A 26,197-nucleotide genomic window follows, 5' to 3' on the forward strand; every position below is an offset into this window, starting at 1 on the left:
CATTTCTCCTTTTGTTTTGCTTTAGAGTTGTTTTTCTAGCCACCTGTCAACAAAAACCAAGCGGAGGGAACCGTGCGTGCCCCTCGACCCTGTTTTCAGCCATGGTGGCCTCCTGCAGCCCTCTGTCAGCAAAAAACAGAGCTCAGGGGAGCCATCGCAGGCAAGTCCTTCGCTGTTTCCATGGGCCAGATCTAAGCACCCTGCAGGCTGGATCTGGCCCACAGGCCTTGAGTTTGACACCCCTGCTGTAGATCATCCACCAGCGACGTGACAACACAACACCTGTGTGGCCAAAATCTTAAGAAAAACCCCTTTGGAAGACCTGAACTAAGTCAATCCAGGCTGGCATTTCTTTTCTAGTTGTTCGTTTCTCCTTCCTCTCCTGGATTCCTTGTAGATGTTCCTCAAGGAGGGATGAGCTTTCCATCCCAGTGAAAACAGGAAAGTGTTGTGGCCCCACCAGTGGCCAGCAGAGCTGGCAGCAGATTCAGACAGTGAGGAGGTTTGGGGGGGAGATGGGCCAGTCCTGGAGTCTGGGGAAGGCTCTGATGAGGGCTCTGTGTCGGAGGCAGAGAGGGGGCCAGAGCTGTCTGACAGTTATCAGCTGCCTTCAGAATCAGACAGGCAGATGAACAGATGGAGCCTGTTCCCAGTGTGCGCATGCGCAGAGTTGCCAGACGAAGGGAGCAGCTAAAGAACAGGGGTCGACTTGGCAGTAAGGCCACATGTGGACGGTGAATGCCCTTCCCATAGTGAATAAAAGAGGAGCGAAAGGGAGTGGAGTTTGCAGGAGACAATTATTTGCGGCGTCTGAAAGATCTTGGCCTGGCCACTCTCCAACGCTGATAAAGGTTGGTAATTGTGAACTCTCTTGAAAGACTGTGGGAGAGGAAAGACTTTGCTGGAGAGGAATTCACTGACAATTAAATAAAAGGGGTTTATCAGGACAACAACATGGCTTCGTGCTGCTGGGGAAGCCTAGGTCAGAACAGAAAGGAAAAATTTCATGTCTGCAAGCAAAAAGCCACAGAAGTGGCTTTGCTCAGTTATTCATCACCTGCGTCGGAGACCAAAACTGGACAGAGACCCAATAAATCTCACCTGCCACAGGTGAACTGCCTTGGACTGTGATGGTTGAAGGGCTTCCTCCCAGGTTGTGTGTGATGTGCCATGTCACACTGTCAATGGTGGACACCAGCTCTCCGGCAAAGTACGCCGCCTGAAAGCAGAAGTGACAAAGCTGGAGTGATAAGCAAGCGACGGAGGCCTTGACTCCAAGAGAAGACCAGATAAGGTCTGGGAAAATATTATCCTTACCTGGCTCATGCTGTTCCAAACAGGTATCTTAAGAACGCCTTCCACCACTTTAAAGAAAACCTAGAAATAAACAGAGACAGGAGATTTCCTGGGATGCAATCATCACCACCATCATCCATCACCTAGTGGGATTCTCCTGAAAATTATGCATTCCCACCAGAAACCAGGGACGACTCTGTTTTGGATATTGTCCAGAGAGATTTGGTTGGGAGCCACCCAGAGTTTATTGTATAATATGGGTGGCTATATAAACATTGAAATAAATAAACTGGTAAATAGTAAATGGATGGAGAAAGGGAGACAGAAAGAGAGAGAAATGGAGAAAATATTAGATAGATAGATAGATAGATAGATAGATAGATAGATGGATGGATGGATGGATGGATGGATGGATGGATGGATGGATGGATGGATGGATGGATGGATGGATGATAGATAGACAGACAGACACAGACAGACAGACAGACAGACAGACAGACAGACAGGATGGATGGATGGATGTGGGGATGGAGAGATGGAGAGATATGGGAGAGACATGACAGATAGATAGATAATGATAGATAGATAGATAGATAGATAGATAGATAGATAGATAGATAGATAGATAGATAAAGGTAAAGGTTCCCCTTGCACATATTTGCTAGTGATTCCTGACTCTAGGAGGCAGTGCTCATCTTTCTTTCAAAGCAGAAGAGCCAGCACTGTCTGAAGATATCTTCGTGGTCATGTGGTCAGCATGACTAAATGCCGAAGGCACACGGGATGCTGTTACCGTCCCACCAAAGGTGACTCCTATTTTTCTACTTGCATTTTTCCGTGCTTTCAAACTGCTAGGTTGGCAGAAGGTGGGACAAGAAACAGGAGCTCACTCCGTTATGCGGCGCTAGGGATTCGAACCGCCGAACTGCCAACCTTTCTGATCGGCAAGCTCAGCGTTTTAGCCACTGAGCCACCATGTCCCGTTGTAGATAGATGGATGGATGGATGGATGGATGGATGGATGGATGGATGGATGGATGGATGGATGGATGGATGGATGGATGGATAGATAGATAGATAGATAGATAGATAGATAGATAGATAGATAGATAGATAGATAGATAGATAGATGATTCTAATGCAGTGTTTCTCAACCTTGGCAACTTAAAGATGTCTGGACTTCAACTCCCAGAATTCCCCAGCCAGTGAATGCTGGCTGGGGAATTCTGGGAGTTGAAGTCCAGACAACTTCAAGTTGCTAAGGTTGAGAAACACTGTTCTAATGCCTACTTTCCCATGCTCCACTTCTGAGACCTACATAAGCTGCAACTAAAGTTCCATAAGGACTTCAGGCCTCCTTATACCAAAGCCTTTTTAGAAAATTCAGCCGTACAGCAAGGGGAGAATTAAGTTTCACTTTTTCTTCATTAATGCAAAAATGTTTCATTCCTTCTCTTTATGCATGGCTGTGCCCACAAGACATGACTGCCACATTTCCATAAAGCCAGTTTGTATCATCCCCCAGAAATACTCAAGCTCTTTTAAAAGCTTTGAAGCATCAAGAATAGAATTATGCTTTATATTTCTCACATCAAAATATTTTTAAGCCCCTAAATCCGTTGACACTGCTTGCTGATACATATTCATGTACCCCTTTCCCATTTCACAATCTTCAGAAACGGTTTGAGATCTGTGGATTCCCTAACACTCTAAATAAAACCTAGAACTAAGGAGAAATTTCCTAGCAGTGAGATTAATAGGTGGAGGTAAATTAATCTGCTTCCTTCAAAAATTGTTGGGGCTCCATCACTGGAGTTCCTCAAGAAGAAATTGGACAATCTTTTGTCTGAAATCGCATAGGGCAGTGACGGGGAACCTTTTCAGCACTGAGCGCCCAAACTGGAACATGTGCGCATGTGTGTGCACCGGAGTGCCAGAAACCTGAAGACCAGCTGCCCAGCATGTGCATGCCTGTTTTCTGGCCCTTTTGGCCATTTTGGGGCCATTTTCAGGCCGTTTTGGGGGGCATTTTAAGGCTGATTTTTCAGGCCAAAATCAACCCAAAGATGGTTTTAAAAGGGCCTGGAAAATGGCCTGGAAAACAGTCCAAAAATGTCCTGGGGTTTTTGCCCATTTTCAGGCCATTTTCCAGCACACCAGTGCCCACAAAGACCAGCTGGAGGCATTCGTGCCCGCAGCGAGGATTCTGCATGTCACCTGTGGCATGAGTGGCATAGGTTTGCCATCACAGGCATAGGGTCTTCTGCTTGGGCAGTGAGTTGGACTAGAAGACCTCCAAAGTAACAACTCTATTAAAACTGATTCTTAAGACCGTATCTTCAAGTTGTGATATGAAAGCCATGCATTAAATACGTGAATTCATTTCATTTGGAATCCACTTGGAGTATATGATGAATAAGTTGGATGCTGGGGCTGCCTCCCACTCCTCACATATGCCTGTGTCCAGAACACCATAAATTGTGTGAAAGAGATTCATTTATATATGAATCTTTTAGATATTTATATACGTCAGTTCTAAGTTGAAAAGAATTCACTCGCTGGAATTCTTGTATAATAGCAATAGCACTTAAGACTTATATACCACTTCACAGTGCTTCACATCCCTCTCTAAGCTGTTTACAGAGTCAGCATATTTGCCCTCAACAATATGGGTCCTCATTTTACCCACTTCGGAAGGATGGAAGGCTCAGTCAGCCTTGAGCCGGTTCAGAATCGAACTGTTGGCAGTGGGCAGAGTTTGCCTGCAGTACTGCCTTCTGACCACTGCACACCATGGATGGATGGATGGATGGATGGATGGATGGATGGATGGATGGATGGATGGATGGATGGAAGGAAGGAAGGAAGGAAGGAAGGAAGGAAGGAAGGAAGGAAGGGCAATAACAATAGCATTTAGACTTATGTACAGATGGATAAATGGATGGATGGATAAATGGATGGATGGAATGTAGATGTGATAGGTAGATATCCTGCTTCATAAATTTGAAAGGTTGCATTGCAATTCATTCATGCCCTCTTTCTAGGTATCTGTAGAAGCCATGTTGTTCTGGAGCACATCATGATGTCATAGCTCAAATGACATGCATTTCACTAATCAATGACCTCATAACACCAGTGTTATCAATTGTCCCCTGACAGATGCTCAAGTTCTCTTGAATTCCTTTTTTGAGTGGAATGGAATAAAGAATAGAACAGAGTAGAACAGAGTAGAGTAGAGTAGAGTAGAGTAGAGTAGAGTAGAGTAGAGTAGAGTAGAGTAGAGTAGAGTAGAGTAGAGTAGAGTAGAGTAGAATAGAATAGATAGAATAGAATACAAAAATAATAAGAATAGAATAGAGAAGAGAAGAGAAGAGAAGGGAAGGGAAGGGAAGGGAAGGGAAGGGAAGGGAAGAGAAGAGAAGAGAAGAGAAGAGAAGAGAAGAGAAGAGAAGAGAAGAGAAGAGAAGAGAAGAGAAGAGAAGAGAAGAGAAGAGAAGAGAAGAGAAGAGAAGATTTTTATTGGCCAATGGTGATTGACATATGAGGAAAATGTCACTAGTACCATTTTCTAAAAGGTAGAAATCAAAATGTTTTATTTGACTAAAACAAGATGGGAACCTGCCTGCGATGCACTGCCTAATAACTAAAGCATGTTTCCTTCTATAAATGGATCAATTACCTTAGTAAGCTGATTAACCGACGAAGGAAACTTACCTTAGTAAGGTTGATTTTTTTAAAAACAAAATGGGGGGGGGGGAAATTACCTCTGTAAATTAGGAAATGGCCTGTATAAGCGGATTAAGGGAGGAAGAAAAATTACCTCAGTAAGATTGTAGGCCGTATTTGCTGTGAGAGATTCATTAGGCATGGCGCTTGAAAGGTTTTTCAGGTAGTCCAACATGACATAGGGGTCATGGACACTACGTTTTCCCTCTGTGAGATTAATTATGATGGATTGGTAGGCATTTACGGAAAGCTGTAAGCATAAAATAACAAGGCAATGAAAGGCACTTCTTCTCCTCATGAGTGATCGTCACTGAAATAAAATGTCATTTTCTTCAACTATGGCACTGACTCAACACTTTACCAAGGAAACGAGCCTCTTCTTTGACCTAAAGATGCATTTACTAGATAATTATTATTTTTTATTTTGTGCATCTTTATTTTGAGGGACGCTGTGGCTCAGTGGCTAAGAAGCTGACCTTGTCAGCAGTTTGGCAGTTCGAATCCCTAGCACCGCATAATAGAGTGAACTCCCGTGACTTGTCCCAGCTTCTGCCAACTTAGTAGTTCGAAAGCACGTAAAAGTCTAAGTAGAAAAATAGAGACCACCTTTGGTGGGAAGAGAACAGTGTTCTATACGCCTTCGGCATTGAGTCATGCCAGCCACATGATGTCTTTGGACAGCGCTGGCTCTTCGGCTTTGAAACGGAGATGAGCACCGCCCCCTAGAGTCGGGAACGACTAGCACATGTGTGTGAAGGAAACCTTTACCATTACCTATTTTCAGGATCTGGGATGACAAGGAAATCTATTCTGCTAGGAGGTCCTCTCTCCAAAATTCAACTTCCTGGATAATTCATTGTATTCAGTTTATTTTACAAATATTCTATCAGGCCTTCCGAGCAATCAATAAAAACGTGACACTTTAAATGGAATAAAAATGCAATTCAGATGCTGAGGGGAACCCAATTTCTTAACTCAAACTTCTATTACAATTTTTCCTTTGAAGAAATTCCACAAATTAACTCATTTCTCTGACTGTCCCAACTTGGAGGAAGGTTTTAATCTCATAATGTTCAGTAGTTGCCTCCATTTTCCCTTCAGCTCCTATCTACAACTCTGTTACTTGGACGCCTCTGGAATAAATCCATCGCCCTAACTAAAGGTAAAGTTTCCCCTCGAGCATATGTGCTAGTCGTTCCCAACTCTAGGGGGCGGTGCTCATCTCCATTTCAAAGCCAAAGAGCCAGCGCTGTCCGAAGACATCTCTGTGGTCATGTGTCTGGCATGACTGAATGCCAAAGGCTCATGGAGAGCTGTTACTTTCCCACCAAAGGTGGTTCCTATTTTTCTACTTGCCTTTTTTAACGTGCTTTCAAACTGCTAGGTTGGCAGAAGCTGGGACGAGTCACAGGAGCTCACTCCATTACGCAGCGCTCGGGATTTGAACTGCCAAACTGCCGACCTTTCTGATCGACAAGCTCAGTGTCTTAGCGACTGGGCCACCACGTCCCTTAACTACCACACTACAATATGTACAAATTGTGCATTTTAGAGAAAGTAGCATGCAAATATGGAAAGACTAAGTCAAACCAAATGCAGCACTTTCAGATTTCAATGTATTTTTCCCCCAATTCATAGATGGATCTAAAAATGGAGTGGAACATAAATGGGAAATATAATTTGGCACAGATTTTGACCTCAAAATTAAGCTTTACACGAAGACCAAAGCTTCTAGGTTACGTTGCTCCTTCTTACTTCAAGCTGGATGGAAACTTGGAATGATATAACTTTTTCCCCCTCTAACATAAGCAACCTGGCAATGCCACGGAAAGCATTTAAGGAATGCACCTACCACGGGAAGTGTGGCCGTTGTTTGCCATTCCCAGGGAGATGTTGAAGGAAGCAGAGACTGGTCACCTAGAAACCACAGGGAGAAGCATTAACCATGACTTTCCCCTTAAGTACAGAGAACTGGGGTGGGGAGGGGGGATATAATCCAGGGTAACATTTGGTGCTATCCAGAAGGAAAGTTATGTGGCTGAATGTGAGTCTAGCTAGCATTCTCCCCTGCTGTTAAACAAATGGATGATTACACAACTAGCATATCTTTGATAACAAAGTACTGTCCTGTAGACTAATTTTTTCTCAATTTTGGCTTTTAGGAATTAACCTCAGTATTTGTTGTGGCCAGTGGTAAAATTCAAAAAAAATTACTACCATTTCTGTGGGCATGGCTTGGTGGGTGTGGTGTGGCTTGCTGGGCATGGCTTGCTGGGCATGGCAGAGAAAGGATACTGCAAAATCCCCATTCCCTCCCCACTCCAGGAGAAGGATACTGCAAAATCCCCATTCCCTCCCTACTCCAGGGAAACGATACCTTAAAATCTCCATTCCATCTCCACTCCAGGGGAAGGATACTGCAAAATCTCTATTCCCTCCCTACTCCAGGGTAAGGATACTGTAAAATCTCCATTCCATCTCCACTCCAGGGGAAGGATACTGCAAAATCTCTATTCCCTCCCCACTCCAGGGGAAGGATACTGTAAAATCCCCATTCCTTCCCCACTCCAGGAGAAAGATACTGCAAAATCCCCATTCCCTCCCTACTCCAGGGAAACGATACCTTAAAATCTCCATTCCATCTCCACTCCAGGGGAAGGATATCTTAAAATCTCCATTCCCTCCCTACTCCAGGGTAAGGATACTGTAAAATCTCCATTCCATCTCCACTCCAGGGGAAGGATACTGCAAAATCTCTATTCCCTCCCCACTCCAGGGGAAGGATACTGCAAAATCTCCATTCCTTCCCCACTCCAGAGGAAGGATACTGCAAAATCTCCATTCCTGCCCAACTCTGGGGCCAGCCAGAGGTGGCATTTGCCGGTTCTCCAAACTACTCAAAATTTCCATTACCGGTTCTCCAGAAGCTGCTGGATTTCACCCCTGGTTGTGGCCTGCCAGCGGCCAGTGGAGCTGATGGCAGACTCAGACAGTGAGGAGGTTGGGGAGGAACATGGGCCAGTCCTGGAGTCTGGGGAAGGCTCTGATGAGGGTTCTGTGTCAGAGGCAGAGAGGGGGCTATGGCCCTCCAACAGTTATCAGCTGCCTTTGGAGTCAGCCATCAGTGGGGCAGAAGAATAGCTGGAGCCTGTTCCCAGTGTGCACATGCACAATATCATTGAGGACTTTGAGTGTTCCCCATTCAAGGTTCAAGCAAGACAAGATATTCAACTGAAACTTCACTTGGAATGAAACTTACCGATAGCGGCTGTGAAATACTGCTTGATCTCATTGGCGGTGAGCACTTTTTCCCATACGATGAATTCGTCAAAGGTGCCAGGGACATGGCGTTTCCCTTCATGGCCTTGGGAGCCCATCAGCAAGTTGGAATTGGAGTACCCATAGTTGTAGAAATCTTCCCCGCGGGGATCAAAGTTGTTCAAAGTCCCGTTGATGTAGACCTTCAGGCCCTCCTTAGATTTCCAGGTAAAGAGCACATGAGTCCAATGAGGACCTGAAAAACAATGGATATTGAGGTGATGGGCAGCCCTGTCTCCACTCCTACCTTTAAGTAATAAGCGATCCTTGGCTCCATTGGCTGAGAAAGGTATTGTTCTGACCCAACTTCCCAAACACGACAAGCTCTATGACATGAACTCAAAAGAATCCTTTATTAGGAATGCCTGCAACCCCAGCAAAACGTACATCCACCACAAGATGAATAGTTGTCTACTACACCTATTCATCTCCAGGCCTTTTATCCCGAAAGCTAGGGTGGGTCCTCACTAGCAGCGGTGGCTCTTCTGTCCCAAGGAACGGCCCAAAGATTTCTACTGTTCTCCTCTCCTCTGCCTTCTGCGCATCCACACATCAAGCACTGGACCCAGATGTTCCGCCTCTTCCTCATCAGTCATCTCTAGACCTGGGGGCTGTTGACTCTCCATCTGAGGACTGACGGATGGCCCAGGCTCCGCCTCTGTCTCTCTCTTTCTCTGACAACTCCATTCCCTCTTCCCCATCGGAGCTCTTGGGTTGCCTTGATGCTGGCCCTGATTCCCACGCCTCCTCTTCCTCCTCCTCCTCTGATTCGGCTGCTGGAGGAGTCGGCGGCTGACAGGCCACAACAGGTTTAGTTTACTAAAGATCAAATGGATAACACTAAAGCAAAGCCAGAACTGAGGTTCGTGTGCACCAAAACTTTTGGTTTAACTTTCCCTTTCTCGGATGGACACACCCACCATCCAATCAGTTTCAAAGAAGATGTTTTTGAAATGGCCTCTCAGAATGCAAGTTGTCTTGCAACTCTCTCTCTCACCAGGGAAATGGTCTTGAGAGTCTTCCTCCAACCAGTATAGTCCCAATCAACACTTTCCCTTTCCTCAAAAGTCTTCCTGCTCTCTCTTTCCCGCTCCCCCCAGGGTTTATGGCAAACTGGCACCATGTTGTGGCCCACCAGCAGCCATCAGAGCTGGTGGCAGACTCAGATAGTGAGGAGGTTGCTGAGGAACATGGGCCAGTCCTGGAGGCTGAGAAAGGCTCTGATGAGGGCTCTGTGTTGTATGCCAGTTATCAGCTGCTTTCAGAGTAAGATATCAGTGGGGCAGAAGAACAGCTGGAGCCTGTTCCCGATGTGCGCATGTGCAGAGCTGCCAGAAAAAGGGAACAGCTAAGGAACAAGGGCCGACTCAGGAGTAAAGGCACATGTGGACAGTGAATGGTCCCTCCCACAGGGAATAAAGAGGAGTGAAAAGGGAGGGGAGTTTGCAGGAGACAATTAGTTCAATCCGTTAGGGTGAAAATCTGTTCCTGACTTCTTGCCAAGTAATTGCTGCTATAGCATGGCGTTTGGAAGATATCGGCCTGGCAGCTCTCCAAGCCTGATAAAGGTCTGTGGTTGGGAAATCTCATGAAAGACTGTTTGCTGGGACTTTGCTGGAGAGGAATTCCCTTTCACCTCATTAAAAGGGGTTTTATCGGGATGAGGAATCTGCTTCATGCTCTTGGGAAGCCTAGGTCAGAACACGCCGAATGCAGGAAAGTGCAGGTGTGAGGTGAAGTTTCTAACAGGTGATGTCATTGTAATAGTATGTGAGAATGACCTTGGCAAACAGGAGGAAGACCTCAAGATTAGGCAATGATCTAGATCAGAGACAGCTGAATCAGCAGAAGAAATAAGGGTGTGGGAAATGTCCCAGGTGGGAGCCTCCCTAGTTTCTTGGGATGCAGAGAAGAAGGGGAAGAGACGTTCTTTCAGACTTGCAAGATCGCCTTAATGTAACCTCACAATAAGTAGCCGAAACCAGCAGTGGATTTCTTGTCTTCCATAGTTAACGTTTTGGGTGACCTGAGTAGTTTTGACAGCTCAATTACTTCTTGTTGTTTTTAAGAATATTGCTAATGCCTCCTGAATCAGGCGGCTCAGTTCTCCATAGATATATAACGATAATTACGTACAAATGATTATGAATGTGGCAGTTTTCCAAATGAGTCACTGCGTTTATTTCCACCCACTTTCAATTAAGCTACTTAATTTTGCAGCTCTGGTGTTATTTTTTTTCTTTGCCAATGCTTTGCTTGCTTCCACAGCTTGAGCCGTGGGGGCGCGGTGGCTGGAATGCAGTACTGCAGGCAGACTCTGCCCACTGCCAAGAGTTCGATCCTGGTTGGCTTCCGAGGACAGTAAAATGAGGAACCAGATTGTTGGGGGCAATAAGGTGACTGTAAACTGCTTAGAGAGGGCTGTGGAGCACTGTGAAGTGGTATATAAATCTAAGTGCTATTGCTATTTAAAGACTTTCTGTCTTTAAAATACATTTGCTTTTGATCATATACCATAAATACATTTGCTTTTGATCATATACCATAAATACATTTGCTTTTGATCATATACTCAGGGTTTCCCAGCCTTGGTAAGTGGACTTCAGCTCCCAGAATTCCATAACAATCATGCTTGGTTGGAAAATTCTGGGAGTTGAAGTTCACTGCAGAAACATTGCTGTAGCTATTAATTAATTAATAGCTACTAATTAACAGCTATTCATTAAGCTATTAATAAACAAAGATGAGACTAAAACATAAGGAATGGTTGCTGGAATTGGGTAGGTCTAGTTTGATGAAAAGAAGGACTAGGGGAGACATGATAGCAGTCTTCCGATATCTTAGGGGCTGCCCCAAAGAAGAGGGAGTCAAACTATTCTCCAAGGCACCTGATGGCAGAACAAGAAGCAATGGATGGAAACAAATCAAGGAGAGAAGCAATTTAGAACTAAGGATAAATTTCCTGACAGTCAGAACAATTAATCAGTGGAACAACTTGGGCGCTCCCAGGCAGAAATCTTGGGCATTCCATCACTGGATGTTTTTAAGAAGAGTCTAGACCAGTGATGGTACAGAAACGTCCTGCGCACATGCACATGCTCATCAGGGTCATGCTCCGGAAAAGCCAAACTTTTAGGTTCTAGCATGCATGCGTGCCCGACGATCAGCTGGCCGGCACACAGGCGCACACTGGTTTTTGATACTGCCACACACGCGAAGGACAGCTGATCGTTGTGCACCAGAAACCCAGAAGACAAATAGGCAAGGCTGCATGTGCCGGGTAACATGGCTTCGCATGCCACTTTGAGCATGCATGCCATAGGTTTGCTATCATAGGTCTAGGCAGTCACGTATCTGAAACTGTATAGGTTTGCCTGCCTGAGCAGGGGGCTGGACTTGAAGACCTCCAAGGTTCCTTCCAGCTTGTTCTATTCTATTCTATTTTCTATCATTCTATTCTATTCTTTCCTATTCTATTCTATTCTATTCTATTTGCTGCTCTACCCCATTCCATTCTATTCCATCCCATCCCATTCTCTTCTTCTCTTCTTTCTATTTCTATTTGAAAGAATGCATGTGTTTTAGGAAGAAAAATACCTGGTGAGATAAAACTTGCTGCCCACTTCTTGGATGTGTGATGATTGAAGAGTTCCACGGAGCCTTTGTGTTCACCGAAGAAGACTTTAAATCTTTTAGAAAGCACCTGATCCCCATATGCTGGGACAGGCTTCAGCTGATATTGAGTCTTCCAGAAAAAGGAAAAAGTCACACCTAACAGAAGTAAAACACACAAAAGAAGGATTGTCAGCTGCATCTTTTAGACCAGGAGATAGATAGATAGATAGATAGATAGATAGATAGATAGATAGATAGATAGATAGATGGATGGATGGATGGATGGATGGATGGATGGATGGATGGATGGATGGATGGATGGATGGATGGATGGGATGGGATGGGATGGGATGGGATGGGATGGGATGGGATGGGATGGGATGGGATGGGATGGGATGGGATGGGATGGGATGGGATGGGATGGGATGGGATGGGATGGGATGGGATGGGATGGGATGGGATGGATATCATACAAATTGAGAGAAATACATATAGGTAGTCCTTGACTTACAACCACAACTCAGCTCAACATTTCTCTTTCTAAGTGAGACATTTGTTAAGTGAGCTTGACCCTATTTTATGACCTTTCTTTTCCACCGTTGTTAAGTTAATCCACACCATTGTTAAGTTAGTAACACAATTGTTCAGTGAGTCTGACTTCCCCATTGACTTATCAGAAGAGATTCCATGATCTCAAGGCACGCCAGTGGTCATAAATATCAGTCAGTTGTCAAGCATCTGAATTTTGATCCATGGGGATGCCACAGAGGTCATAAGTGTGAAAAATGGTCATAAGTCACTTTTTAAAGAGGTAACTGAACTTTCTGGTTTTTCTTTTGAAGACATTTTGCTTCTCATCCCAGAAGCTTCTTCAGCTTTGACTTGGATGGTGGGGAATGGAAGGATTGATACTCCTTGCAGACAGCTGGTCATTTGCATCCTTTTGGAGAGTCATTGAGGCCACTTGGAGGTTTATCTGTGTCTTCAGGGTCACCTGAGTGGTGCAAATGGTTGCTGTACTGTGCAATTTTTTCCTCTGGAAATCAATTCTACTCAGGTGACTCTGAGGCCACAGATAAGCCTCCAAGTGGCCTCAACAACCCTCCAAAAGGATGCAAATGACCAGCTGTCTGTAAGGAGTATAAATCCTTCCATTCCCCACCATCCAGTCAGAGCTGAAGAAGCTTCTTGGATGAGAAGCAAAACGTCTTCAAAAGGAAAAACCTGAAAGTCCAGTTGCCTATTGGGGGAAAAAAAGCACCTTTGGGACAACCATGACCTGGAGGACTAAGAATCCCCATAGACCTCTAGAATGATAGATTAGCACTCAGGATTATTATTGCCATCCATCATGTTTCTGGAGAGAAATTCTGGATGACAGGAAGGGCAGCCGGCCATTAAACACTCTGCTAGCTCCATTCAGTTGCCCAGACTCCAACTTGCAAGGGATTATGGGGTTGTTCAATGATGATGATCATATTCCTGGATATCAATTCTAAGACCATTAGTGTTGGTGCAGTGGTTAGAAGGCAGCATTGCAGGCAAACTCTGCTGACTGCCAGGGGTTCAATTCTTAACAGCTCAAGTTGACACAGCCTTCCCTCCTTCTAAGGTCGGTAAAATGAGGACCCAGATTGTTGGGGGCAAGAGGCTGACTCTGAAAACTGCTTAGAGAGGGCTGTAAAGCACTGTGAAGCAGTATATAAGTCTAAGTGATTTGTGATTTTTTTTTGTGATTTTATTAATATTTATAGGCTGCCCTTTTCCCTGAGGGGACTCAGGGCGGCTTAAAATATGGAAGGGAGGGTACAAGACAATAAACGCAAAACAATACATAAGAGTAAAATAGTACACAACATTCATTCATCATTCGGGTGGGGACAGATTATAATCTTTATCCCCAGGCCTGACGGGCTAGCCAGGTCTTAAGGGCTGTGCGGAAGGTCTGGACGGTGGTGAGGGTACGAATCTCCACGGGGAGATCGTTCCAAAGGGTCAGAGCTACTACTGAAAAGGCTCTCCTCCGTGTGGTTGCCAGTCTACACTGACTGGCAGATGGAACTCGGAGGAGGCCTAATCTATGCGATCTAATTGGTCGCAAGGAGGTAATTGGCAGTAGGCGGTCTCTCAAGTACGCAGATCCACTACCATGAAGGGCTTTATGAGTGACAAGTAGCACCTTGAAGCGCACCCGGAGATCAACAGGTAGCCAGCGCAGCTTGCGGAGGATAGGTGTTATGTGGGCGAACCGAGGTGCACCCACAATCACTCGCGCGGCCGCATTCTGGACTAGCTGAAGTCGCTGGATGCTCTTCAAGGGCAGCCCCATGTAGAGCACATTGCAGTATTCCAGCCTAGAGGTCACAAGGGCCCGAGTGACTGTTGTGAGGGCCTCCCGGTTCAGGTAGGGTCGCAACTGGCGTACCAGGCGAACCTGGGCAAATGCCCCCCTGGTCACAGCCGTCAGATGGTGGTCGAAAGTCAGCTGTGGATTCAGGAGGACTCCCAAGTTGCGAACCCTCTCTGAGGGGTATTGCTATTGCTCTTCCTTTTATCTTTCCTTCCTTCCTTCCTTCCATGGTGTGCAGTGGTTAGAAGGCAGTACTGCAGACAAACTCTGCCCTCTGCCAGCAGTTCAATTCTGAACCAGCTCAAGGCTGACTCAGCCTCCCACCCTTCCAAGGTGGGTAAAATGAGGACCCAGATTGTTGGGGGCAAGAGGCTGACTCTGTTAACCCGCTTAGAGAGGGCTGTAAAGCAGTATATAAGTCTGCTATTGCTAGTGTTCTACCTTTTCCCCTTCCTTCCTTCCTTCCTTCCTTCCTCCATCCCTCCCTCCCTCAGTGTGCAGTGGTTAGTGCAGTATTGCAGGCTAATTCCACTGACTGCCAGCAGTTCGATGCTGACCGGCTCAAGTTTGACTCAACCTTCCAACCTTCCGAGGTTGGTACAATGAGGACCCAGATGGTTGGGGGCAATACATTGACTTTATAAACTGCTTAGAGCGGACTGTAAAGCAGTATGAAGCAATATATGTCTAAGTGCTAAGTACTATTAGAAGATTTCAAGTGGAGAGAAACTCCTCCCCGTCCCCGTCCCCGTCGTCATCTCAGGAAGAACGCCATGGATTAACAAGCTGCTTTAACTTTGAAAGCAGATTTACTGGATGTTAGCCTGGATCTCGATAGAAACAAATAGATGCAGATCCTTAGAGATACCCCATGCCCAGAGCCAGCCATGTTCCTATCCAGCAAAGTTTATAACATGGCCCATAAACAAGATAAGATGGTCCTAAGGGGAAACGCCTTGATGATACATTAAGACAGATCCAAGGGGAAGAGATTACAACCCACAGAGGAAAACTGCTAAACCAAACCATTAGCTGCAAACTCTGGATGGACTCTTATCTAGGGAATTCCTGATTCTAGGGCCATTATTTTAAGCCAGTGGTTAGCTACGGTCGTAAACAAATATGCATAATTTATTCAGCAGGCTGCTTTACCATTTCCTAAGCAAATAATTTGGATGTAAACTCATATGAACCATTTGCATAAGCGCTAATGCCTGGAAGAGATTTTACGATTCCCTTAAAATGAGGCTCAGAGAAACATCCTCCTCCTCCCCCCCCTCCCTTTCCAGTCACACTGCTAGAATAAAATTAATGAAATAAACTTATATCAAAAACCACAGCGATAGGGACAATCTGCGACTCACCTTCAGGCTCACAGAATTCTTGGTTAATAATGCAAGAGTTTTGAGAGTTTCCGAAAAGGAGAAAGGTTTCCCCCTTGATGCTTGGGATATAGACACCTTTGTTTACAATCCCTTCCACCATATCTGAGGAAGGAAATGGGGAGGAAAAGACATCACAAGAGGCAGCTTTTAAGATTTTCCATTTCACCCCACCACCACAGAAGGATGACCAGAACAATTTTACTTCTCTTTTTTTCCCACCCAACGCCAGGAATCCTGTCAAGGATGCTTTTTTCAAAAGGCAACTGGACTGCTTTTTTCCGAGGAGGAGGAGAAGGAAGAGAAGGAAGAGGGGGAGATTGAATAGCCGCTTGTCTGAAATGGTATAGAGTTCTCTGCTTGAGCAGGGGGTTGGACTAGAAGACCTCTAATGTGCCTGAATTGAAGAAGACATTTCGCTTCTCATCCAGAAGCTCCCCCAGTTTTGACTGAAAGTGAAGAAGAACTGATGAAGCTTCCTGGATGAGAATCAAAACTTCTTCTTCCTCAAGGAAAAAGCAGTTCAGTTGCCTTTTGGAGGGGAAAAAGAAAAGCACCTTTGAGATAACTATGACCTGGATGACTGTGAATCTCCATAGACCCCAGGAATCCTTCTTCTTCTTCCAGCCATTCATGAGGAGCCATTCCCAAACTGAGAGGGCAGAGTTTCCCCCTAAATTTAGCAGAAAGATACGAGGAAACCCTCTCCCAAGGGTGGGTTCTGGCAGGCAATTTTTTAAGTGCAATTAAAATTGTTCTGCACCTGCACAGAACTGAAAAACAAGATGGCACTTCCAGTGACCCAGGCTGCCAAACTACTACAGCAGTGTTTCTCAACCTTGGCAACTTGAAGATGTCTGGACTTCAACTCCCAGAATTCCCCAGCTTCTGAGAGTTGAAGTCCAGACATCTTCAAGTTGCCAAGGTTGAGAAACACTGTACTACAGGTTCGGGCGAAATGGTCCGAACCAGTAGGAGCCCAACAGTGGTTTCTTCCAAGAAACAGGCTGGCTGAAAGGAGAATGAAAGGTTTTGAGTCAATACAGGAATATTAGCAAAATCACAAAGTTGGATTTTCTTTTGAGGTTGACGTTCTTGAAGGAGCCATCCTGGCTTGGCTTGTGCATCACTTTAAAGCCTAAATCAGGAGCATAAACAAATAAAGGCCGTGTGTTTTATCATTTTACAGGATTTTGACAAGCCAGAACTAACAGCAGCTATGACAACGCTAGGTAACAGTAAAGGTCCCCCTCGCACAAATGTGCTAGTCGTTCCTGACTCTAGGGGGCAGTGTTCATCTCTGTTTCAAAGCCGAAGAGACAGCGCTGTCTGAAGACGTCTCCGTGGTCGTGTGGCCAGCAAGACTAAACGGCAAAGGCACACAGAACGCTGTTATCTTCCCACCAAAGGTGGTCTCTATTTTTCTAGTTGCATTTTTATGTCCTTTTCAACTGCTAGGTTGGCAGAAGCTGGGACAAGTAACAAGAGCTCACTCCGTTACGTGGCGCTAGGGATTCAAGCTGCCGAACTACTGACCCTTCTGATCAACAAGCTCAGCGTCTTAGCCACGTGCCTCGTGACAGCACTACCAGACCATCAAACAGGTTGATGGACTCAAGAGAGCTTCTGTAAGTTTTCCCTTGGGTTGTTTAGTTTCTGTTCTCCAAGAACTGCCCCAAAGCTTCTTTCAGCTCTGTGTTAAAGAAAGAAAAGAAGCTTAACTTTCAACCCAATTGGATTTCAAGATCCAAAGCCTCTTCACAGTGGCGTAAAGAATGCCAAAGTCATTCCTAAAGCTTGACAAATAGAATAGGATTGTTTAGAATTCTCACCTACGGTTGCGGAGAAGTTAGAGTAGGCAGAATCATTGGTATAAACAAAAGTAGAATTATGGTAATGAAGCACAGTGAAGCTGTGGGATCTTAGCACTGCATGAGACAAGAAAGAAAACAAACAAACATGGAATGGAAAAGCAACATCACAAATACATGCAAGGTGGACATGAAATCAACCAGATCATGTCTCTCAATCAACATCATTGCAACGTGTTCCACCTTCCTGGGTTTAGAGCTAAAAAGGAGACAGCTCCAATGGAAAATTAAACTGTCCCATCTGAGAAACAACGGCTCATTTAAAAAAAAATAGAATCTCACACATGGACAAGGAGAGCGTAGGTTTAAGACAGGGGTGTCAAACTTTATTTCATTGAGGGCCACATCAGGGTTGTCTTTGACCTTGAAGGATCAGGCTGGGCATAGCCAGCATGATGTCACTTGTGTCAGGGGGCACCTAGGGTAGCCTGAGCAGTCTGCCAGCGAAAACGGTCTCCTGAGCTCCGTTTTCAGCTGCAACGGCGTCCTGCAGCCCTCTGCCAGTGAAAACAGAGCTCGGGGAGTTGCTAGATGTTGCTGTTGAAGAAGATACTGATAACTATCCATTCTTCATCTCCAATGTAGACAATACTGATCTAGAACCCGCTGGGAATTTGATTTGTCCTAAAACTTCTTAAGGTTTCTTCAATTCCCTCCCAATCTTAAGTAATACCATATTTTCTGGAAAATAAGACTGGATCCTATATTACTTTTTGCTCCAAAAGACGCATTAGGGCTTATTTTCTGGTTAGGTCTTATGTTTGGGGAAATATGGTACTAAATGCATCCATCTGACTGACAATCTTAACTGGGGCTTATTTTTGGGGTAGGGTTTATATTACGAGCATCCTGAAAAATCATGCTAGGATTTATTTTCCAGTTAGGTTTTACTTTGGGGGGGAAACAGGGCAATATCACAGGAAAAGCACGTCAAGATATATCCTTCTTACTAAAAGAAAATTACAGCTAGGTCTCTGAAGCTGAAGATTGACGTGGAAATAATAAGCATGTGTGAATCATTTGCTCGTGGAAAAATAAACACCATGACCACAAAGCCATCAGCACCCATCACTTAAGCCATCTGAAATAGAAGGGATGGTTGCTAATAGATTCAGAATCTCCCATTTATGTTTCAATCACTGTTAAAGCCTTTTACAGTTTATGCTAACAAAAAAAATTATGTTCTGCAATTTTTCTCTTGCAGGAAACATGATAACATGAGTATCGTACGAGGAATCTTGTCTGGAAGCCAAGTTGAAAATGCCAATCTCTGCACACATAAAAAAAGGCATGCCATTGAGAGAGACAGAACTGGAACTGGCTTTGTGAAGGTGCCAAACACAAACACACACAATGGATGAACATGGCGGGCAAAATGGACGATGGTTCAAGAATCGATGAGTGACAGAACGGCATGAATGCTGGATGGAAAGACATGACAAGGATGAGAAGAAATACCAATGGATGGTGTCTCCCAAAGCTGTAGAGATGCACAATTTGGAAGGCAATATCACAACCAGGGATGGGTAATCTCTGGTAACAATGGACCAAATCTTCCTCATCTCTGGGGTCCACTTTTATTGTCAAAACACAGCATACAGTCCAATCTCAAGACTGCTCAGAAATAACTCAAGTGGCTTCCATGGTGCACCACAACAGTCTTGGAACCATCTAACCTCAAGAGACATCTAAAGGAAAATAGTTACATGGAATTCAACATATAGCTCTATATAACACATATTGGAATCTAAATGGTCCCCGCTGTTCTTCCCTCTCCATCAGCCAATTTGTGTTGTGATATCTCAAAAAGAAAAGATAATGGAAAAATTAATACATTAATACACCAGACTGTGATGAGGCAATGATATTATCTCAATACAATTGCAGTCTTACCCACTTAACTGAGCCAGAGAAAATCTAATAGTCTAGATCAGGGCTGTCAAACCCATCTAGAAGGAGGAGGAGAAGGAGAAGGAGAAAACGAAGAGGAAGAGGAAAAGGAGAAGGAGGGGGAGGAAGAAGAGGGGGGAGGAGGAGGAGGAGGAGGAGGAGGAGGGGAGGGGGAGGAGGAGACTGGATAGCCAATTGTCTGAAATGGTATAGGTCCTCTGCTTGAGCAGGGGGTTGAGTAAGAGTAAGAAGAAGAGGAAGAGGAGGAGGAAGAAGATTATTATGTGATCCTTGGTGCTTTCTGAACTTGGTGGTTTTCTTGTTTCCTAATTGGGTCATGAAACATCTGCCAGAAAACCAACAAGTTCAGAGACCACCAAAGACCCCAACCATTCAACTTTCAGCTACAAATATTCTTTTCTGTCAGTATATCTGATCCTTGGAGACCATCCTTCTTCAGTCTACCTCCGTCTGTGTCCTTTAATTCATGGATTCCTTCTACCGTCTCCAGAGGCCAATAATGCGATGCTTGAGCAAGAACACGGAAACCTATCGAGAAAGTATAGCAGGACCAAAGTCATTTCCTTTGTGGGGACTCAAACAATTGTGCATGATTTCTCTATTTATCTTCCCCTCCCCTCGGCTTCGAACCGTTTTTGGTTCTCTTGAGTTAAATTTTAAATTAAAAAATGCTCGGGACGTGGACCTTCCTCCGTTTTTAACTCTGATGAGATCGGTTGAGGTAGACTATCTTTTGAGAAGATCCCACCCAACAAATTACTGAAGGACTTTGGCCTTTCAAGGAACCATTTTATGAAGTGAGGTAACAGTTAAGGTTAGAGACTCTGGAAAGAGTGCAGAGAAGAGCAACAAAGATGATTAGGGGCCTGAAGGCTAAAACATATGAAGAACAGTTTCAGGAATTGGATATATCTAGTATGAGCCGTGTGACACAGTGGTTGGAAGGCAGTACTGCAGGTGACTTTTGCTAATTGCCGGTTGCCAGTAGTTCGGCAGTTCAAATGTCAACTGGCTCAAGGTTGACTAAGTCTTCCATTCTTCTGAGGTGGTTAAAATAAGGGCCCAGATTGTTGGGGGCCAGAGGCTGACTCTGTAAGATTCTTAAGAGAGGGTTGTAAAGCACTGTGAAGCGGTATATAAATGCCATTGCTATTGCTCTTCCGTTCTTACTTCCATCCATCCATCCATAGTGGTTAGAATGCAGTATTGCAGGCTAACTCTGTCAGCAGTTCGATCCTGACCAGCTCAAGGTGACTCAGCCTTTCATCCTTCCAAGGTGGGTAAAACGAGGACCCAGATTGTTGGGGGCAAGAGGCTGACTCTGTAAACTACTTAGAGAGGGCTGAAAAAGCATTGTGAAGTGGTATATCAGTCTACTACTAATTGCTATTGCTCTTCCTTTTCTCCTCCCTCACTTCCTTCCTTCCATCCATCCATTCATCCATAAGTGCTTTGTGAACAGCGTATTGTCTGAATCAATTTGCTTACATAATAGTTGTTTTCCAGTTCCTAATTTCTACCTCTATTATCCAACCATGGTAAAACAAGTCCCATGTTTGAAAATATTCTTTTTATTTTATCTTTAATGTCAATCTGTCCATTTTTGCACAGTCTACACTTTTTTTTAATTACATCTTCTTCCTTTTCCTAGTGCTCTGCAAATACAATTTTTGCTGCTGTCAAAACATGTAACATTAAATATATATTCCATTTATTATACTTCTCTGGTACTATACCTAATAAAAATATTTCTGGCTTATAATCTATATTCTTTCTTCCTTCCTTCCTTCCTTCCTTCCTTCCTTCCTTCCTTCCTTCCTTCCTTCCTTCCTTCCTTCCTTCCTTCCTTCCTTCCTTGCACAATGGTTATAATGCAGTATTGCAGGCTAACTCTGCCCACTGTCAGCAGTTCAATCCGGACTGGCTCAAGGTTGACTCAGCCTCCCATCCTTCCAAGGTCAGAAAATGAGGACCCAGTTTTGTTGAGGCAAGAGGCTGACTTTGTAAACCGCTTAGAGAGGGCTGGGGCGGACTGTGAAGCAGTATATACATCTAAGTGCTATTGCCCTAATGAAAAGAAGGATTTGAGGTGACATGACAGCAATATCTAAGTCCTTCACCCATGACCAGTCCATCTTTAGCCAATGCAACATCACTGGGATGTTTTGGGAAACGCTGAGGTGTTAGGCTGGTGAAATTCCACATTTAGGGCAAATGGCCTTGAAGAAGTCTGGCACGAACCAGATTCCACACCACTCTGTTCTTCTTCAACTATCCCCCCCTTCCCTAATTCCTACCTTGGAAGCATACAGATTTATTGCCCATGTGTCCCCCTGTTTCCCTCTCCTTTCCCCATTGCATTGATGGCACAATGCCAGTGAGGCCCCAAGCCGAAGTGAGGCCCCAAGCTGGTTCTGAAATCTAGGCTGATCTGGCTCACCCTAAGTGAAGTTTTTCCTGAGTGTTGTATTGTAGGCAAAGTCTCAGAATACCCAGCCAAGTGGTCCTTGGTCCAATACATTTGGAGACCCCCAGGCTGGAGAAAGACACATGTGTGAATACGGTAAGGACCGAACCTGTGGATTTTGCCACAGGTGGCAAAAATGGAGGAACTTTGAACCTTCCCTTTCTCCTTCTGCTCTACTACCAAGTTATGGTCCTTCTTTTTTTTTTTAATAAAGAGTTTTATAATTTTTTAGTTACAAAAATAAACATTCCATCTTTCCTTAAGGAATGTGTCATCTGGGTACAAACAACTCTGTGCAATATCGTTCCACATTTGCCTCATCTTTCACATTAAATATTAACATTATTTCCCTAAATTTAGTATTATAATATATTGAGCTTTAACTGTAAACATTATGAAACTCTCCATTTTTCTTCTTAATATCTTCTAGTAATAATATCATATCAACATTAAACATCATTATTCTCATCATACACATACTAACAGTTTTCATCTTATTTATATTTCTATCAAAGTGTATTATCTACCTATTTTTTAGCTTTCTTCATTTCCAAACTCCTTTTTTTTTCCTCTTCAGCCACTGGTAAAATACTTCCCAAATCATATAATATTCAGTTTGCTCTTTCTCCTTAATTTCTAATGTTAATCTGTTCATTTCTGCACATTCTAATATTTTCCTTATCTACTCAGCACTGAAAGAACTGAACCCTAAGAAGCGGAGATTATTACAAGCCGTAGCTGTGAAAGCTGTGATTTTAATATTTCCTCATGCAGTATAAACACTCAAGCACACAAGTGTTAAAACCAACAAGGGCGATAGAAATCTTGAGCTGGTAAAGAGAAACGGAAAATAATAAATCTTTGCTCTCAAGGTGTTCAGTGAGAGAAACTCTGCCTGGTTAGAATAACAAAATACACTGCTGTAAGAAACAAGGGCTTTAGCACCCATCACCCCCCACCCTTGAGCATCCTGGCTGGGGCTAAGAGGAGTCGGAGTCAGCAACATCCAGATGGCTACAGGTTTCTCAACTTTGCCTTAAAACTGTGGAGCTTCCTGCGATGCATATTTTTAGCCTGCTCCTGAAACGAACCCACATATGTAATAGATTCTCCTTAAATTTTGGCTATGTTGCTGGCTCACTTCCTGGCAACTCAGAAGGGAGGGCGGACAGGGATAGAAAGCATGCCAAAAATATGGTTGTGGATTAAAAGGAAAAAAGGAAGAAAGACCTTTTAAGCAAGTAGCACCAACGATGGCGCAATGAAAGCGTGCTTCCAAAGCATTCCAGAAATCTTGTAAAAATACAAGTCTCCAGTTCTTATAAACTACAATTTTTCTCTCTCACTGTTGATTGGACCCCTCCCTGTGATTTATGGAAACTGGTGCCTACGAGGTAGGAAGTGAAGTGGTTAGACAGATCCTCTTTCAATTAAAATAGGTGTATAGATCGTTAGCTTCTCCACTTTACATTGAAAAAGCTAGCTGCGTTCTTGGGAAGGGAGTAAAACAACAAAATAGCAGAGTTGGAAGGGACCTTGGGGGTCTTCTAGTCCAACCCCCTGCTTAAGCAGGAAATCCTAGATAATTTCAAACAAATAGTTATCCAATCTCTTAGAAATCTCCAGTAATGGAGGACCCACAACTTCTGGAGGCAGGTTTAATTGTTCTCACTGTTAGGAAATTTCTCCTTAGTTCTAGGTTGCTTCTCTCCTTAATTAGTTTCCATCTCTTACTTCTTGTTCTGCCTTCAAGTTAGGGTTAGGGTGGCAGCCCCTTACATACTGGAAGACTGCTATCATGTTTCCCCCAATCCTTCTTTTCATTAGACCAAGGTAAACGTAAAGGTTCCCCTTGCACATAGAGTCGTTCCTGACTCTAAGGGGCGATGCCCATCTCCGTTTCAAAGCCGAAGAGCCAGTGCTGTCCACAGATGTCTCCATGGTCATGTGGCCGGCATGACTCAATGCCAAAGGCGCATGGAACACTGTTACCTTCCCACCAAAGATGGTTCCTATTTTTCTACTTGCAATTTTACATGCTTTCGAACTGCTAGGTTGGCAGAAGCTGGGACAATTAATGGGAGCTCACTCCGTTATGCAGTGCTAGGGATTTGAACCACCGAACCTCCGAACCTTTCTGATTGACAAGCTCAGCTCAGTTTTAACTACTGAGCCACCACGTCCTTTCATTAGACTAGACATACCCAATTCCTGTAACCGTTCTTCCTATATTTTAGCCTCCAGTCCCCTAAAAGCTACTTCAACTTCTTGTAAGCGCTTATCAAGAAAAATATAATCATTCTTGGTTTAGGGAATTTAGGGCAGGGAGAAAAGGCTAGTAATTTTCATGAGAAAATGTAGTATTACTGGACTCTAACATCATCCAGTCTCAAAATTAGCAGCTCACTTTGCCTAAGGGTTGAGCTGTCCCAAAGTAAATCATTTTTTTTTAATAAACCCACGTTCCTTTTTATTTATTGTAAAAATCAAATTGAGATAACAAGAGTTGGCAGACTTTCAGACAGGTCAGTTTAAAGCTGAATTTGAAAGAGAAAGCGTTTTTTAAAATATATTAATACTTTGCAATTTAGCATTGGGATCCAGAATGGAAAATTTAAAAATAACCCCATGGTGGTGATTGGCAAAATTGTTTGGCCAGCTGGATCTCATGTGGGACAGAAAAGGCAGGTATACTTCAGTCACACCTGAAAAGTTATCAGTTTGCCATTTCTGCTTTGAAATGAATTCTAGGATTTGGTTGCTAGCATTAACGGTTCCTTCATTTTTCTTGAGTTAGGACTATCTCAAGTTGCTTAGTCTACCAACCATCCAATCTTTGCATATTGCCGAGCGGACACTGTGGTTGAGTAAAGACTGGAACTCACAGCTCCTGGTCGACTACTACTGCCAGCACATCCCTATTTTGGGAGACCTTCTTGAGAACTTTCCAAATTCCTCCCATGTTGACTCTCAAGCCCAAGGAACAAAGCCCCTATCTTGGTGAGACCCAACCCCAAGTGTTGACATCCCAGCCAATGCAACCTTCTCAACACTATTCCTTGTTGCAATTTGATGTTCTCAACCATCTATCTAAGCATGCTTTTGCGGGAGATGGGGAAGACAAAGCAGCGGGATGCTTCAGCAATCGTAAAACAAACTTTCAAAAGTTTCAAGATAGCAAAGATTCCTTACCAGGATGTTTTGGTAGCCAAGTATGAGTCCTGTAAACCTGCATGTTAAAAATATATAACAGATAACGTGAATAGGATTCAGAGCAGCAAAGGTTTCTAAAGAAGAAAAAAAATTAAAAAGAAAATTAATAATAAACGCCACAGGTTTTCAAGACCATTACCTGAAATAAAATCCACAACAAGAAGTAGCAAAGTTGCACCAGCCAAGTTGCCATGATCCTTTGTCTCGTTGCAAACCAGAAAAATGACGCTGGGGTGAAATCTCAGATCACGGTGATCATAATATCATTAATAAGGAAACTTCCAGTTCTCCATCACCATCTGGTCATCTTCTTGTTTTTTTCAAAGGGTGTTTTCTAATCATCCATACAAGACCATTCCATCCGACATTCCGTTTGGGGGAAGGAGAGGGGTGAAAAAATCGAAACAAAACCCAACTCTTCCCTGAGGTCTAAGAATTAAAGAGTTTCAAAACGTGGCTGATAAATCCATTCCAGGAGAAGAAAAAAGGAAAAAGGAAAGAGGAATAATGAAGAGAGGAGGGGGAAAGGGGGAGAATAAACTTGGGATGATTACAGAGGCAAGTTTTCTCTTCTCCAACTTTCGCTAACGGCTTTGCCTTTTTAGATTTGTCTTCATTTGATCAGATGTCACTGGGGGGAAATGGAATTTGGCTTGCTTTCACACACACGCACACACAAAAAGAGAAAGAGAGAAGAAGGTGCCTCGGAGAGTAAAGAGTTTAAATATTTTTTTCTTCGGGGCCAAGAGGGGGAGGGATTGTGTGGTGTGAAGTTGTTCGTTAATGGGAAGACCTGGCTGTCTCAGGCATACACACCTCCAGCCCTCACTCTCCGGAGTGTGGAGCAAAATCAAAGTGATGTCAGACTTTCTCTTCAAACTTTGTCCCATTTGGGTATTCTATTTATATCACATTACCAACAAGTGGCTTCCTCTTCTGGGTCCTAGCACCAGTCAGTTAGAAAGAACGAGAGCCAGAAGATGTGAAGATAGCCAGGGAAGAAAAGAAAAAACAAAACAGAGGGATAGAATCAAGATCATGTGAAGGG

At 43.9% G+C, this 26,197-nt stretch overlaps 1 protein-coding gene across 2 annotated transcripts in view; it reads right to left on the bottom strand.

Annotated features, from left to right (window-relative positions):
• The window catches only part of ADGRD1 (adhesion G protein-coupled receptor D1), a 159,680-nt gene extending 133,765 nt beyond the window's left edge, over nt 1–25,915 (bottom strand). The window contains exons 1-11 of one of the 2 annotated variants that reach the window (XM_087703754.1): nt 25,289–25,915; nt 25,129–25,165; nt 19,914–19,997; nt 17,520–17,615; nt 15,670–15,792; nt 11,938–12,111; nt 8,282–8,536; nt 6,875–6,939; nt 5,117–5,272; nt 1,318–1,377; nt 1,102–1,219 (exon numbers count right to left, since the gene is read on the bottom strand). In XM_087703754.1, the coding sequence (XP_087559880.1) occupies nt 1,102–1,219; nt 1,318–1,377; nt 5,117–5,272; nt 6,875–6,939; nt 8,282–8,536; nt 11,938–12,111; nt 15,670–15,792; nt 17,520–17,615; nt 19,914–19,997; nt 25,129–25,165; nt 25,289–25,342 (1,222 nt within the window). In that variant the 5' untranslated portion in view covers nt 25,343–25,915. The remainder of the gene's footprint in view (nt 1–1,101; nt 1,220–1,317; nt 1,378–5,116; nt 5,273–6,874; nt 6,940–8,281; nt 8,537–11,937; nt 12,112–15,669; nt 15,793–17,519; nt 17,616–19,913; nt 19,998–25,128; nt 25,166–25,288) is intronic. The other variant, XM_087703755.1, reaches the window with a different exon arrangement.
• Between the last annotated feature and the right edge of the window lie 282 nt (nt 25,916–26,197).

This window comes from Thamnophis sirtalis, unplaced genomic scaffold (assembly GCF_051295495.1).
Source record: "Thamnophis sirtalis isolate CommonGarterSnake01/CBP01778 unplaced genomic scaffold, rThaSir2_p1.2 scaffold_2, whole genome shotgun sequence".
Taxonomy (NCBI): Eukaryota; Metazoa; Chordata; class Lepidosauria; order Squamata; family Natricidae; genus Thamnophis; species Thamnophis sirtalis.